The 17,814-nt window shown below is 39.3% G+C and overlaps 1 protein-coding gene across 1 annotated transcript in view; it reads right to left on the bottom strand.

The window, feature by feature from the left end:
• Positions 1 to 2,782: 2,782 nt before the first annotated feature.
• The window catches only part of ipmkb (inositol polyphosphate multikinase b), a 109,142-nt gene continuing 94,110 nt past the window's right edge, over positions 2,783 to 17,814 (bottom strand). Inside the window, exon 6 of the mRNA XM_072557868.1 lies at positions 2,783 to 8,390. Within this exon, the coding sequence (XP_072413969.1) occupies positions 7,759 to 8,390 (632 nt within the window). The 3' untranslated portion in view covers positions 2,783 to 7,758. The remainder of the gene's footprint in view (positions 8,391 to 17,814) is intronic.

A 17,814-nucleotide genomic window follows, 5' to 3' on the forward strand; every position in this document is an offset into this window, starting at 1 on the left:
GTATGGGAGGCCATTCGTACAGAGGGTAGAGAAGAAAAGCTGTAGTGCTAGGAAACAGTATAATTGAGGGGATAGATACTGCAGCCATGACCCGGAGGCTGAATGCTGGATTGCCAGCCTGGTCCCAGAACTACAGACATCCCATTGTGGCTGGAAGGAACTTGGAAGTGGCAGGAGCAGCATCCTGTTGTCATGCTCTACCTAGAAACTAACAACACTGGCAGAATTTCTGAAAGATCATGAGCAGCTAGAGATCAAAATTTGTAAGAAGCAGCTCACACCTAATAATCTCTGGGTTACTATCTGAGCCATATGCAAACTGGTACAGTGCCAAACAAGTTGCAGAGTTGAATGTGTAGCTCAAAAATGGAGGCAGGACCTTCTATTCAAAGGACACTGGCACCAATCCAGGTGTAAAAGGAATCTGTTTCTTTGAGACAAGCTCCAATAAACTGTATTGGCACCAAGATTATGTCAAGTCATTCAGATGGAGATTTAGATGGGAGATTATGGCTAAAAGGATTGGGGAAAATTCAAGTGAAGGAAAATGTTTTAAGTGTAAAAAGAGGAAGATGGCAGCTTAGGGGTAATGCTACTGGACCCACAACCCTAAGGCCCACATTACTATCCAAACAAAGTAGCTGGTGGAATTCAAACTCAAGTACTAGCAATGGTGATCAAAACACCATTGATGGTTGTTAAAACAAAACATTAATCACGAGATTTAGGGACACAACAGGAAAGGTCACAGATTAGCTTTAAATGGTGGAGCAAGCTCAAAGGGACTTCTGTTTCTGCTTTTATTTCCTACATTCTTTCCAAGTGTTATTCTGAGACAAGTTGAGCTTTAACTAATTAGAACATTCCCACAGGTTTTCTTTGCTCAAAATAGGGAGACAGTGAATTGCCTTAGTCCCCACACCATCCCAATTCCGATCTCTGTGCATTGCTGATGTTCACCAGATAATCTCCGACAGCCATAACTAGCCCAAGGCGCTGCAACCACTTAAAATTTCCCTCTCCTCTTCTGGGGTATCTTTAAAGAGCACTTTATTCAATGAGCCTTTGATTGCCTAATCCACCTTGCCTGCACATCCATGGATATTATGGGCAATTCAGTTTGGTCAATCCACCTAACCAGCACATCTATGGACTGTGGGAGGAAACCAGAGCATCTGGAGGAAACCCAAGCAGACACAAGGAGAATGTATAAACTCCACACAGATACTCAAGGGTGGAATTGAACCAGAGTTCCCGGTGCTGTGAGGCAGCAGTGCTGATCACGGGGCTACCGTGCTGCCTGTAGTGCACCTTCGGAGGCTTGATGTCAATTCTTGCTCATAGCAATCCTGAACACACCTTGACAAACTTTACAACACGCTGTAGGACAAAGAATTAACCAGGAGATAATGAGGACTGGTGAAAAGGATGTGCATCAATCATGGGTGACTTTAATCTTTACATAGAGTGGCCAAGTCAAATTGGCAGATGTAACCATTAGGAACAACACATAGCATATTCAGGGCAGCTTCCAAGAACAATATGTTGTGGGTCTAACCAGGGATCAGACCATTTTGGGCTGGGACATTTTTTGCTGGAGTGCAGTAGGTTGAGGGGTGACCTGACACAGGTTTATAAAATCATGATGGGTATAGATAAAGTGAATGGACTTTTCCCCAGGGTGGTGGATTTCAAGACTAGGGGGCATACTTTTAAGGTGAGAAGAGAATGATTTAAAAAAGACACAGGGTATTTTTTTTTTAGCACTGAGAATGGTATGGAATTAACTTCCAGAGGAAGTGATGGATGCAGATACAGTTACAATGTTTAAAAGACATTCAGTTAAGTAAATGATTAAGAAATGCTTGGAGGGATATGGGCCAAGCACAGGCAGATGGGACTAGCTTAGTTTGATTATAGTCTACATGAACTGGTTGGACTGAAGCGTCTGTTTCTGTGCTTGTATGACTCTATTAAAGGGGCAAAATAAATGCAAAGTGTTGTTGTTGAGAGATGATGAGATAAAATGTGTGTGTAATGGACAATTTCTCATGGATTTTCAGCCCTTCTTGGTAGTACTGGTACTGTTACAGAACTTCACACTTATTTTACCTTATGCTAAGCTTGCTTGGTACTCAGTCCACTGACAACGTGAAAGCATAACCTACAATCCAAAGCATTTGAGTAATCTGAACAGAACCTTTTGACACCTGTGAAGGCTTATTTTTAAATTCAGACTTAACAATGGGATCGATGAACTGCAGTTTTCACAACATTACAACGGTCTTTTAAGCCAGAATCTGATTGACACCCACTTTCTAATACGTTACAATGTCACAAAATCCAAATGGCAGAACTGGTACTGTGACAGGAAAAGGTCAGTGACAAATCAATATAAAGTTGGAAGTCTTGCCTCACTTGTTTCAGAAACAACTCGAGTCAGTTATGGTTGACTGGTTGGGCAAAATAAATTAAAATGCAGTTAGGAACATCAATGCTGTTTGATGTCATGGTAGTTTCAAAAGATTCTGTCTTTGCTCAAGAAAATATTGAAGACTCACTTAGGAACTTGGGTAGTACATTAACCAACAGTCGTGTATATCAGGGGGTGAATAAAATCTCAGCCATTTGTCTTTTGATATCCAGACACAGTGCCCAATGTAGCACAAAACCCAAAAAAATTGAAATCAGGTCTGCACCAAGCATGACAATTCTCTTAAATTAACTCCCCCATTCTAGTTCCACTCAATAATTCTCTGGTGCAAGAGATGACAAACTCAAGTTGTTTAGCATTATTTACAGAAAATTTATTACGAATTCCATTTTTGCCAAATATACAGCCTTGTGATATATCTAAATATTTTTTCATATTAAATTACAAAAGTAAGCAATCTTCAGTTAGTACTTTTGATTCCTCTGTAAAACAAGTAGCACCCATTACATATCAGCAGTTACCCCTGCATTCCACCTACAGCAAAACAAGTTATGCATATAATTCATCACAATCAAAATAAGGATAACAACTCATTATATTTTTGAAGATAGTTAAGTCAGACTATAATGAGATACATTATGGATGATTGATTATAAATAACCATAGTATATGAATGTGCACTTACAGCTTTTCTGATATTTTCATACCAGTTCCAGCGTAATTTCCCATAATACTAAAGTGTCCGTGTGCTAGCTCAGCAACAAAAGGGGCATTAATTCTCACTCGTTTCCTTCAAGCTGCAACTAAAATTGTATTTTTATCTAAAATTAAGAGAATGCACTTTCAAAATGCTCTTGTTAAAAACAAATCATGATTCATCCAAGAATGCTGCTGGAATATGAACATTTTATAAATTAACTGTATATTAAGGTGACTGATGAACTTTGAGTTAACTTGGACCAAACTGTGCAATGTTAGATTACGCAGGAACTGGTCCACCTACCAGGAATGACAAGTAGATTGTGTTCAAACTTAATGCCTAATCTAAATAGGCAAACCATTATAAAAGGATGCTGACTCACTAAATAAAAGGTAAATTATAAAATTTATTTCATATGACAATAAATTTCCCACTTTGTTGGAACCGCAGAGAGAACAACTGACAACTTAGCTCTCAATTCCACAGATCCCACCAAGGTTGCACACTGAATGCTGGACTCAACATTGATTTGAATCAAAGCAATTTAAATTAACAATCACATTTCACAGTTTGCTCTCAGGTACATGACAGCAAACTTCCATTTGGAAGAAGTCAAGCTGAAATTAGATTGAGGTCTGGTGCATGCACTGTTCTCTATGTGATGCCACGCTTCACTATAAATGACAAGTGTGTGCTGATGCAAGAAGAGGCAACCCATCTTCACCTCACTCCACTCTCACAGCATAATGAAAAGTGAGCAGTTTCAATCAGTGTAAAACCCACCACTGTTAAAATATCAAGTTTGTACTCTGCATTGATTTTAAAAAACAAAAGACAAAACATACCACGCAGTTTACATGAAGCAGTGCAAACCTCATTGAGCAGTGACTAATCAAAATTAAGACTGAATGTCGGGCCTATTGATAATTTTTGGTTACTTTCAAGGTAAAACGGAAAAATTTTAAGGTACTTTTAATATGAAATGCACGTATTGAGTAGATCAGTTATTTCAAATAAGCTCTTGAAGCTGTATTTTATTTATACATACTGCATTACGATAATTTTCACCTCTCTATACAGAATATTTTATGAGGGCAAACTTACAAAACAGCATATATTATCAATTTTACAGAAGTTTTTTTTCATAATATTAATTTCTCAACAGCTGTACAGCCTGAATACTGAATAATCCCATTTTGTTCACTAGATTTTATTTCAACAAGGGAAACGTAACTGCAAGATATTGGAGTGCAAAACTGCTGTTGTTCAATCAACTGAAGGTTCTTTATGTCAAATGCAGAATTTCCGGTTCAGTAGAAGCCACCGATTGGTAGGTTGCAACCACAATTGCTAAAATATAACTTATTCCCAATGCAGAAGGAAAATAAGCTGATAAATAGATGATTTACTCATGACAGAAAAGCTTTGCATCAGGAGGATTCTACTGCATTGATCCAATGTTTTTAATATTTTAACAAAATGGCAATTCAAAGGATGTTTAAACGCTACCAAGTTTTATTGAGTAAAAGAATACCTAAATGATTTCTGGTATGCTTACTAGCAAATATAGAACTGTAATGAAATCTTAACGATGAGTCACAAACTACTAATGGACTTAACAATCTTCACACAGGTTTTGAAACAATTTCAAATTTAATTTGAGTTACGCAACCTGTACTCATGTAAAATAAATGCACTTTCAGCAATGAAGCAAATTCCAGCAATTGTTTGAAGGAATGACTTGTGATGGATTATAATAAAAAAAAGACGTTCCACTGTAGAGATGGTCACAACAAAACTTACAGCACAAACTGCCACTGAAAACAAGCAAATCAAATCCAAATTAGTGACAGTTGTGACTACTTGCTGGCATTTGAATGCAGATTTCCTATATTAATGTAACTTACATTAAACAGTGTGAATCTGAACAGCACACCACAAATAAATACAGTGACATTACTCGCATAACAAACCTATTATGAGATGATAAAAAACGAGATTTGAAATCTTCAGATGAAAAGGAATATATTCCAAAAGGTGAACCAGTATAACAGAATGCCCAATTCTAACAGCTGACACAGGCAAAGTCAACCATCTATTTAACCAGTCATTTCAGGAATGTTACACAAAGAGCTGCACATTCATTGGGAAATGAATTTTGCATGATTGTGATTGGAAGTGTTAAATAAATGTTGTGCCCAGCACACTTACCAAACTTAAAAATCTTGAGGCAACTAATATTAGTAAATTTTATCTCTTTCTAGATTAAAAGAGAAAGATATTTTCATGTTTTCTTTAAATTGCCTATTATAGATGCCCAGAGAGTTCAATCAAAGAGATCACATATTCGTGACTCACCAAGCTCTGGTCAAACTCGTGATCAGCAAAAGATCTGATGCTCAACTCCATCACCATGGGCAAACTTGTTAGAACTTACAAGTAGAGCTCAGTCTTGGGGAAAGAAATTAATATAAGATTGGTAGAACAGATGAAATTAAACAAAAGGAATAGGTAACAAAAAAATAAACACCCAAACTAAAGCCTGCTGAAACCCCGGATATCAACTGTTATTCAGCAGCATTTTTTTCCGTAGAATCTATTTAATTAAGCGAAAGGGAATCTTGCTCTGTTTAAAAATGAAGCCAGTTCCATTTGCCCCTCATAATGCACATGGATGCTCAGAGGGCAGACAACTCTGATATGCTACCAAGTAGAAAACAACCAAGCCCAAATCATCCTCAACGTTTAAGGATTAAAATAGGTAAATCGCTTTTTTTTCCCCCCCAAAGTCTTCACAAATAGTCAGTAGTACTGAGGAACAGAAGATTGAGCAGGGTCTATGAGGAATATACAGCTACATAATGTAAACTTCTCATTAACAAACATACAAAAAAGCATAGTTTACAATTAAAAAATATTTCAGAATTAACTTTTGTTTTTAGAAAAAGCATACATTATTTGGTCAATACATTTAAAATGACAAACAATCTTCACATGCAGTCTTCACTTGTACTACTAATTACTACTGTGCCACATTTCCCGTCACAACATTCGCCTGCTGAACCCTGACAAAATAAGTGATAGCAATGTGGAAATAATTTAAAATGCTATCAAAATATCAAAGTACACTGATTTGTGCAAATGTAAACTGTAATGAAAGGAACCCAATATTCTGAAGTCTAGTGCATTTTTAAGAACTGCAAAAAGTATTAGTGCTTGCATGGTTTTTTTCTCAAAAACACAACTTCACTGGTTTCAAGCATTTGGCCTTTTTTTTTTCCAAACAGGAACAGCAAAAAACTTGTCAGAGTTCCAACAAAGTTAAGTCATGAAAATGAAATCAGTTACACAACTAATAAAAATAGGGGTCATCTCACTGGAGTCAAGTCAGTTCTGGGTGACATAAGCATACTGTGCAACTGCAGTTGCTGGTTCACTCAGCATTCTAATAGTGAAGGCTACAATACTAGTGGTCATTGATCAGAGAAGTTAGTGTTCAAGTACTGAATATTCTTGGACTAATGGTTGGGTCCAACACAGCAACAATTCTTGTTGTGCTGTCTTATAAAGGCAAACCCAAACATCAGCCTACAGGAAAGTGAAAGAAAATCAAATCATAACTTGTGAAATTGGGTGTTCAAAAACTAATTTTGGTGATAACAACACAATAGATCACTAGTAATGAATGACCAAATGAAACGTGAACAAGTCAAAGTGGGTGCATTTCAAAAGTAGCCTAATGTTAGGAGAGATGATGAGAATCCCGTTGAATATTTCATTCAGAGATACAAGTTGAACTACAAAGGCAGGAAGTTGGTTGGACTTTGCCAAAACATACTTTGTTTCCTCCTTTCTCAGCTCAACTTCTGCAGATGTCAGCATACTTAAAAATTGAAGGAAAGAAATTGCAAAAAGATAATATGCATATTTTACTCCATCCCGTGTAAAGTCTTAACCTGCAGGAGTCCAGGTGACTTGATGTTTGTGCATTAACTTACTGATAACTTCACAAGCTATTGCGAGACTGAAATTCTCCAGGAATACTAGCTGAATGCATCAAAACAAAGAGATAATTGACTATTTCTATTTTACATAATTGGGACCAAATTTTTCATATGAATTGCTGCAACACAACTGTTTAAAAAAGCTAATAAAAACACATCTCCAGAAAAGTGGCAGCAACATCCCCAAAACAATCTTAAGTCTGACTAACCTGGTCTTCATTGAAGATAGCATTAGTCCATAGGCACAAGTTCCATGCCTAGGATTGGCAGGCAGTTGGTTACATACCTTAAAAACCAATTACCATCATTGAAGTCTGTGGATTTGTTGCAAACAGTGGGAGCTCATAAATTTCCTTGTCAGCAGGTGCTAAGGGTCAGCTGCCCTCTGTAGGTTTTTGGAACCATTTCAGTGGCTGTCAATGATGAGTTGGTAAATTTTCCTGAGCTATTATAAATATTAGATCAATCACCAGAAGTACCATACAATGAAAAGCACATACAATACACCTGGAATCACATTAGAAACACAAAATTATGCATCAGAGCTTGTGCAGAAATCAATAAAATTGCTCCTCATTTATTTCCTTGCTCCCAAATGCCCCCATCAAAAAATAAAAAAATTAATCATCCAGCATATTTCGTAGTACACTGATTAAATGTTTCAGCCCATAAATGTACTCCTCGTCTTTTGTGTTGCTAGGGAACACATGTGCAAAGTCTATCATTCTTACATCAACCTCTGGAGGCTCCTGAAGTATGCTGGAGGTATGCATCAAATCCTTCTCCAATTGTTTTATTTCATTGCCATTTGGCTGTCCAGGTGAAATGAGAGTTAAGCATTTGCATATGCTGCGGTCTTGCTCTGCATTCTTCAGATGTAGTGGGACCATGCTTTGATGCGCTTTGAAACACCCCTTCCTGTGAAGTGCGTACATGTTGGAAAGGCTCTGACCAACTGAAGCTTCCACCATTCTGCTCTCGCTAGAGTTCATGACATGGACGTTATTGTTGTGTTCCACTACTTCACCAGTTCGCTTTGTTCCCTTTGGTGCTGCTAGTTTGCGGGGTGCATCTCCAACCCCCATCGCTGTCAGCTGAGGCGATCCCTCATAAACGAACAGTAAAGAACTTGCATAGAAACAGAGCTTATTTTGATTCTCAAACCACTGCAGTATCCTTTCAACCTCTCGAATACTTGCGGCAACAGCGTCCTTCCTCAAACAGCTTCCATCATGGAAGAATCTCGATAAACCTGAAAAAGATTGGCAAAATAAAATTCAAATGAGAAGCTCACTTCAGTTCCTATTCCTACTATTAAAACTAAAGGGGGAAAACAATGTTTCTCTCCAGAACAGCCTTGATGGCACTGCTGCCGCCGGCAAGCAGAACTATAGATCAGTTACATATACAATGGAGGTTATAGAGTCATAGAATCCGACAACAGAGTTTCAGGGCTTTTGGCCCAAACTGGTCGAACAAAACGTCTATCCACGCTAACCCCATTTCCCTGCCCTTGACCCATATCCTTCTAAGCGAAAGAGAGGACTGCAGATGCTGGAGATTAGAGTTGAGAGTGTGGTGCTGGAAAAGCACAGCGGTTCGGACAGCAGCTGATCATCCTGATGAAGGGCTTTTGCCCGAAACATTGATTCTCCTGCTCTTCGGATGCTGCCTGACCTGCTGTGCTTCTCCAGCACCACACTCTCAACCCATATCCTTTTAAACCTTTCCTATCCATGTATTTGTCCAAATGCCTTTTAAATGTTGTTAATGTACCCACCTCAACCACTACTGCTGGCAGCTCATTCCACATGTGTACCACCCTCTGTGTGAAAAGGTTGCCCCACAGGTTCCCTTTTATTCTTTCCCCTCTAAGCTTAAACAGATGCCCTCTAGCCCTCAATTCCCCAACCCTGGGAAAAAGACTGAGTGCATTCACCCCATTCGTGCCTCTCATGATCTTATACAGTTCTATACGATCCCCCGCAGTCTCCTACACTCTAAAGAAAAACGTTCTAGCTTGTTAAACCTTTCCCTATAATTCTTGAGTCCAGGCAACATCCTTATAAATTTCTTCTGCACTCTTTCCAGTTTAGTAACATCCTTCCTATAACAAGGTGACCAAAACTGAACACAATACTCCAAGTGCGGCCACACCAACATCCTGTATAACTGCAACATAACTTCCCAACTTCTATACTCAATGTCCTGACTGATAAAGGCCAGTGTGCCAAAAGCTTTCTTTGCTGCCCTGTCTACCTGTGACTCCACCTTCAGAGGTCTGTGCACCTGAACTCCAAGATCCCTCTATTCCACTATATTGCTTTAGGCCTTACCATTCACCATGAAACTCTAACTTTCCAGAACAGGGAAACTGTTTGCAACAGTAGAAATCCTTGCATGTACTGAGTGCCTTTCATTTCTGCAGAACCTCCCAACATGCATTATAGACTTTAAGTAATTTGGCAATTTGGAAAATGCGGTAGCCATGCGGTAAAATGTTCCACGAACAACAGTGCAATAAACAAGCAGATAATGTGGTTAGTATTTTTGATCGAGGGATAAATATTTGACAGAACATTAGGCAGAACACTTCTATTCTTCTTCAAATAATGCCATGCAATCTTTCTGTCCAGTTGAGGGGGACAGGAGTGTCCTTGGTCTAATATCTCATCTGAAGAATGCTACCTCGAAAGGTGCAGCACTCCCTTAGTATAGTACTGCAGTGTTGGCCTCAACTACTTCCTCAAGTTTCTGGCTGAGATTTAACAGCAACCTTCTCACTCACATGAGAATGACTGGACCACAGTTGACAGTGCCTAGACTCCCAAGAATAGACAATTGGTTAGCATAACCAGGTAGTGTAATTACATAATGCACGCACATTGATTTGTTCCACTTTGAAAAGTGTCTGGACACAACAGATCTCTTTGAAAGCATAAGCGTAGAAAAAGAGAGATAAAATTTGCTGTTTAGAACTGCCCCATCAATCCCAAAATTACAACTCCAGGTTGCCACTGAATGTACAACACATTAATAAATCTTTGCTCACAGATCATACTCAATATTTCATAATCTAAATAGTTACCTTTTATGATAATCTACCATAATTTTAAGTTGGAAACAGCATTTGCTGATTACAGGTGCATGCAAAGATTTATCACCAGAATAAGATATTAAATTCACTGTCTATATATATAATTAATTGCTCCATTTCATCAGAGAAGCTAACTAATAGATTGTGCGCTAAATACTTGAATTCTCGAACAATGTCTCAATTTCTGCAATTAGAAAGTTACCAAATGCAACTGAAAATTTCCTATAACAGTAAAATCACTTGAACTCACTACAAAAGCTAATATAAGCACAGGGTTGAACATCTTCCCCTCAGGAAACGTACACCACATTATACCAAGATAAAGGCACTTTTGCATATGCAGGATTTCACTTCAATTCAATAAAAGGGAAATGGTGTTTTTATGGTTTAGTTTCTCTGCATCTGTGTATGGCCATTAGCTTCCGTGAAGCTGTTGCAAGACTCATTGAGTGCCATTTTGTTTCTTAGACTGCAATATCACAAGAGACCATTTGGTCCATCCTGCCTGTATCAGTTTTGTGGTCGTGCTTGCTTTTTGTCCATACCTGTGTGTGTTTTTTTAAAAAGCAAGTATTCGTCAAATTCCTTTTATAAAGTTACTACTGAATTGGTTTCAATCACTGCACATGTACATTTCATCTTGGTACTTTGGTCAAAAAACTTAATTTTGTGTCTGGTTACTGGCCTTAATTGAAATAAAGTCAACAAGAAGAAACTGTCAAAATTGATCCCTTATACTGAACATTTCCATCAAATTCCTCTCTTAAACATGACAATCTGAAGAACTTTCCCTGTGCTGTAGATCTCCAAGAGTCTATGTGCTGTGGGCACAGCAAGTGCCGTCAGATATAAAATTCTACAATTGTAATCCAACAATACTCGAAGAGTGATGGTATTTTTCAAATTATGATGTTATGAATGTTGAAAGGGAGCTTGTCTGTCCTCTAGGAGTTAGAGTCAACACAATTAGAAGGTACTGTGAGAGAAGCTTGACACCTGACATCAATGTTTTTTTGCCACTCATCAGCAACAACCATGTGTGTTGTCCAGATCTTGCTACATGAAGGAAGTGACTGTTTAATAATCTAAGGAGCTGCGAATGGAACTGAACACTGCACAAATCATGAGCAAACATCCCTAATTCACACCTTATGGTGGCAAGGGATCACTAACGCAGCAGAAGATTGGTCTGGGACAGCACTGTGAGGAATCATGCAGTGCTTATCTCCATATTCCCACAAGGGGGAAAAGGGCACTAAAGTTACAGTGGCTATATGGTTAAAGATATTGAGCTGAAATCACAATACAAATAGACATTTTCAAAATAGAAATGTTCAGCGGTTTAGTGACAAATCTCTAAAGGAGTGAGAACAATCACTGTACAACTGAAATCATATTGGGACTGAAGCCATACAAGGAAACTTAACACTGGCATTTATTCATAAAACTGTAAAGTTATCCTCTACAACTACATGATAGGTTTGATAGTACAACCGGATTTAATACCTTTGTCTGTTTTTCATTCTCAGGATGCAAGTGGGTGTAGCAAGGCTACACTTTATTGTTCATTCCTTGATGTGCTGTCAGGTTGCTGGAGGGATGTTTGGGTTAACCACAGTGTGGGATCAGTGTTACCCAAGGTTAGATGAGGCAGGGTGCAATGTTTCCTGCTTGATGTCACTGATTGCTGCATTTTTACTAATAGCCAGCAACGTTCCAGGACTACATCATAAATGTCCAAATGTGGGCATTCAGTTTCACAACTTAACATGGTAGGGTTTGGACTAGAGGCTGTTACACAAGTGACATGCACATGAGAAAACTATTCCTAAACCAAACCTGTTAAGGAAATATCCAGGGCACTATAATTAGTTACAATGCTCCTTGGCGAAGAAGAAAACAGGAAGCCAGCTATGGTCAGTAGCTCTGACTAAAAGTAGAACGATGTAACCAGGTAGGTAAGGGCACAATTCCTCTAATTTCTTTAGATGATCAAATTTCTTGGACAGGCTAAAAAATGCCTAGAAAATTGCATCCTAGGATGAAATGTATTAAGGGTCAAAAATTGATGGGGTGAAGAAAAACCTAAATTCGAAATCTCAAAATTATAAAAACTTTGACAGCGTCAGAAAATAGTGACATTAATTAAAAAGCAATCAATTGAGATTCCTTTTCAGTACAAACTTTAAAAGCAATTCTAAGGGAGAGAAATAAATTAGACCTTCAGAGAAACTGAAGTGCCAGTATGCAAGAATGGGACCACAGAACTATAAAATACTAAATCAATTCCATAGCTTCTCAAAGGCAAGGATGAACTCATTGTTTCATCTGAAAATACAGTCGCTGCTGCTTCCACTGAAACACTTCCAGGATGCTCCATGCCTGAGATCATTTTTTTAAAAAATTCATTCACGGGGTGAGGGCATCACTGGGTTGACCAGTATTTATTCCCAACTGCCCAAACAGCAGTTAAGAGTCAACTGCATTGCTATGGGTTTGGAGTCACAAGTAGGCCAGAACAGGTACGTCCCACATTAGTGAACTGCTTTTTTTAATGACAATTAGTACAATGGTTTTGTGGTCATCATTAAACTCTTAATTCCAGGTTTATCTCCTTGAAAGTGGAGTCGCAGGTAGATAGGATAGTGAAGAAGGCATTTGGAATGCTTACCTTTATTGGTCAGAGTATTGAGTACAAGGGTGGGGAAGTCATGAAGCGGCTGTACAGGACATTGGTTAGGCCACTGTTGGAATATTGCGACCAATTCTGGTCTCCTTCCTATCAGAAAGATGTTGTGAAACTTGAAAGGATTCAGAAAAGATTTACAAGGATGTTGCCAGGGTTGGAGGATTTGAGCTATAGGGAGAGGCTGAACAGGCTGGGGCTGTTCTCCCTGGAGCGTCGGAGGCTGAGGGGTGACCTTATAGAGGTTTACAAAATTATGAGGGGCGTAGATAGGATAAATAGGCAAAGTCTTTTTCCTGGGGGTGGGGAGTCCAGAATTAGAGGGCATAGGTTTAGGTGAGAGGGGCAAGATATAAAAGAGACCCAAGGGGCAACTTTTTCACACAGAGTGGTACGTATATGGAATGAGCTCCTTGAGGAAGTGGTCGCGACTGGTACAACTGCAACATTTTAGAGGCATTTGGATGGGTATATAAATTGGAAGGGTTTGGAGGGATATGGGCCGGGTGCTGGCAGGTGGGACTAGATTGGGTTGGGATAACTGGTCAGCATGGACCAAAAGGGTCCGTTTCCATGCTGTACATCTCTATGACAATGACTAATATCTCCAGTGTGGAAACAGGTCATTCGGCCCAAAAAGTCCACACCGACCCTCTGAAGAGCATCCCATCCAGACTCATTCCCCTAACTAATGCACCTAACCTCCACTTCCCTGGACACCATGGGCAATTTAGCATGGCCAATTTCCCCCTAAGCTGTACATCTTTGGACTGTGGAAGGAAACCACAGCACCCAGAGGAAACCCTCACAGATACAGGGAGAATGTGCAAACTCCACACAGTCACCCGAGGCTGAAATTGAACTTGGGTCCCTGGTGCTGTGAGGCAGCAGTGCTAACCACTGAGCCACTGTGCCACCTGAATTAAATTTAACTTCTATCATCTGCCATAGCAGGATTTGAATTGATGTCCTGAGAACTTTTCTTGGGTACCCTGATTAATAGTCATATGATGCAGGGAATGTCATTGATGTGACAGCCAAAGATGGTTGGACCCATGGCTCTAAACTGAAGACCTCCTATAGTTGATGATCTGATACTAATATAATCGACTTCAAACAGTTACAACCATCTTCCTTTGTGCTAGATATCATTCCATCATACCCAGACACTTCTCCCTGATTCTCACTGACTTAAGTTTTGCCAGGGCTCTGTGGGAGCACTTGGTCCTATCTATTGCATGCTGCTTCTGGCGTATTGCATGTGAATACTCCCATGCTGCAGCTTCACCAAGTGGGCACCTCATTTTTGGGTATGCCTGATGTTGCTCCAGTGCACCCACTTCAGGCTGGTCTCATGACATGACGACAATATTTCATCTGACCAAATAAGCCTGTTGGACTATAACCAGGTGTCATTTGGCTTTTGACTTTGATAGTAACGTTACAGGGATATACAAATTTACAGACTGTGCTCAAATACAGTTGTGCTGCTACTGATGGTCCATAGGACCTCATGCTTCCCCAGTTTTGAGTCGCTAGATCTGTTCAAAATCTGCCCCACTTAGCACAGTGATGCTGTCACAAGATGATACAGGGTATCAAAGTGAAGGTGGAACTTTGCACAGTTTGCATGCACTGGATACTCCTAAACAATACTTTCATGGACAGGTAGTTTGATGAATACATAGTCAAGTTAGTTGACCTCTGCTCAACTCCCTTACCATCTGTCATAGATCCAGTCCAGAACTCAAGCCCTTTCAGATTAAGATAGTCTCCTATCAAAGTATGCTCTGTGCTCTTGTCACTCTCAGTGCTTCCTCAAGTGGTGCTCAACGAGGAGTAGTGATTCATTAACCATAGTGTCAGTAGGTGATAACTGATGCACTGAGACTCCATGGGGTCCAGAGTCAACGTTGAGAAGCCCTAGGTTCCAACTGTACACCTCAGTACCACTACCACTGGTGCAGCTGTCCTACCAACAGCAGTTTGATACAACTGAGTAGTCAGGTAGTCTTCAATAATCAACCACATGACTGTGTGTCTGGAGTCACATGTAGGCCAGACCAAGTAATGACAGTAGATTTCTTTTGCTAAGTTCTATCCCTAGAAGGCTCTGCGGAAGGGAAATCTCATCAAAAAATATGCAATAGGAATTAAAATTGGAGGCTGCAATGCCTTGGTCAGTTAAAATAGGTGTGCAGCTCTGTGTAATAATGTTAACTGTGGTTGAAGGCAGGTCTCCAACTCAGCAGAGTTGAAAACCCAATTGAAAATAGCCAACATAAGACATACAAACACGAATCCTCTGATTTTGTCTCAAATGGTGAAGTAGTAACATTAAACAACAGCATCTGCTTACACACCTTGAACGTTTTTACATTGTTTTTTTTAGTGTTGTAAGTACAAAGTTGTATCCTGCAGGCTGCCCATGACAACAGATATAGGGCAGTTTGGTGCATTGTACTAGTAGACTCCATACTTAACCCCAATTTGTCCAAGTTCTGAAGATTTTATTTAAATACAAAGCAGAATGTTGGTTCTGTGCAAAGAGGTAAAAACAATGACTGCAGATGCTGGAAACCAGATTCTTGATTAGTGGTGCTGGAAGAGCACAGCAGTTCAGGCAGCAACCAAGTAGCTTCGAAATCGACGTTTTGGGCAAAAGCTGTGCAAAGTCGAAAGCCCAATCTCTCTCTCTCCCGGTGAGTGTACCTTAAAATAACTTAAACATTTTGACAGCAGCGTTGTACAAAAGCACCAGGAGACTGAGCATTAATATGTTACATTATAAAACTACATGTCCTACTGAAAGCCTGGGATCCTAAATCTCTCAGCAACTCCATACAACACAGAGTCCTACTGAGTTGATGTCAGAACCCATAAGTCAAATATTGCCATAGGACATGGAATGCTTCCTTAATTAACTTGACGTGCCCAAACCTATTTCCATCTTAGAGAAGGTCAAAGGGAGACTTAACAGATGTGTGCAAAATTGAGGGGTTTTAATCAGAATAGATAGGAAAAAACTGTTTCCACTGATAGTAAGTCACCAGAGGACATAGATTTAAGATCATTAGGAAATAAACTAAAGACATGGAATAAATGGTTTTGTTTTCCATAGATGACCTGGAATATGCCAGCTGAAAGCAGATTTAAAAGTAACTTCCAAAAGATTGTTAAATAAATACATGAAAATGTTTTTTAAAAACTGCTTGGGGGAAATAGCACAGGAATTAAATAATTGGATGGCTTTTGCAAAAGCCAGTACAAATATGATAGACCAAATGTAGTGTAATTCATTTGCGTGAGAGTATTGTCAAAGGATGTTAATTAAAAAGTGCTTTGATTTCACCTGACTAAGGAGCACTGCTCCGAAGGCTATCATTTCAAATAAACCTGTTAGACTATAGTGTAGAGTCGTGCGACTTCTGACCTATATTGATAATGTAGTAAAATGTTCAGAGTCATTTCACAGGAGCATTGTTACATAAAATGTCACCAATTCACAGGTATTAAGGCACATGACCAAAAGCTTGGTCAAACAGTTGAGTTTTAAGAACTTTCTTAAAGTTGGAAAGTGAAATGAAGAGGTTATTTGGTGGGGGGCAGGGCAGGGGTATTCCAAAATTTAGTGTCTAGGTAACCAAATGTACAGTTGCGAATACTGCATTTAAACTCAAGGTGCACAAGAGACCAGAATTAGATTGGTGCAAATATCTTGGAGTGGTGTAGGGCTGTGGCAGATTACAGAAATGGCAAGAGACGTGGTCGTGGAGGAATTCAAAACAAAGATTAGTACCAATACAGGTAAATGTGTTGCAAGACAGGAGAACATGACTTGGTGTGAGAATTAAATTGGATGGCTTTATGTTTATGGAGGGTAAAATGTTGGGTGTCAACCAGAAATGCATTGGTCCTGTCACTCACAGGGTGGACAGTGGTACTTGTACCAGAAATGTTTCATCAATAGACAAGATCCGAAGATGCATGCCAACATGTCTACTTTTGCTATCTTTAAATGTTTTCAACTGGCTTAAACCATAGTTAGCATGATCAGTAAATCAGAGAAAAAAACTGTAGTGGCATAATTCTCAATCCAAATTATGGCAATTGGTCTTAATCTATTTCTCTTTGATTCGCTTTATTCTACCAACTCACCCACTTGCTGCAGATTCTACTGTTTTTTTTTAAAAAGTGTAGATCACTTAGCTGATATAATCTCCATGTGTCTCTCGATAGAAAAACTACATGCATAGGTTAGGTGTCCAAAAGAAGTAAAGTACTGGGTATTGAAATAATGCACATGAATGGAGACTGAACAACTGGATTCAAAACATCAGATAGTGGCTCTAATACACTAATTTACTTCTAAATTCATTCATGGCATGCAGCTGTCACTGGTTGGGCCAACATGTATTGCCAACTCCCTTATACCTTCTTTAACTGCTGCAAACCATCTGGTGTAGATACATTCTCGATTCTGTTAAGGATAGAGTTCCAGGATTTTGACCCAGTGACACTGAAGGAATGGCAATATGTTTCTTTGACAGGATGGTGAATTGTTTGGAGAACTTGCAGGTAATGCCATTCCGATGTATTTGCTCCATTTGTCCTTGTTCTTCTAAATCGTGAAGGCATTGGTTTTGGAAGATGCTTGGTTAGCTCATCGAGATGTTGGGATATCATGCAGATGTTTCATTACTATACTGGGTAACATATCATCAGTGCGAACTGATGATGTTACCCAGTATGGTAATGAAACGCTTGCACAATAAGCCAACAGCTTGGCAAGCTAACCAACTTCCTCATCCACAACCCGAGCTATAGACCTTCACGAGAATCTTAAATTTGGAAGCTGCAGCCTAAGGAGTCTCCGAGGATTTCCATACCGCA

Source organism: Chiloscyllium punctatum, chromosome 38 (genome assembly GCF_047496795.1).
Source record: "Chiloscyllium punctatum isolate Juve2018m chromosome 38, sChiPun1.3, whole genome shotgun sequence".
Classification (NCBI taxonomy): domain Eukaryota; kingdom Metazoa; phylum Chordata; class Chondrichthyes; order Orectolobiformes; family Hemiscylliidae; genus Chiloscyllium; species Chiloscyllium punctatum.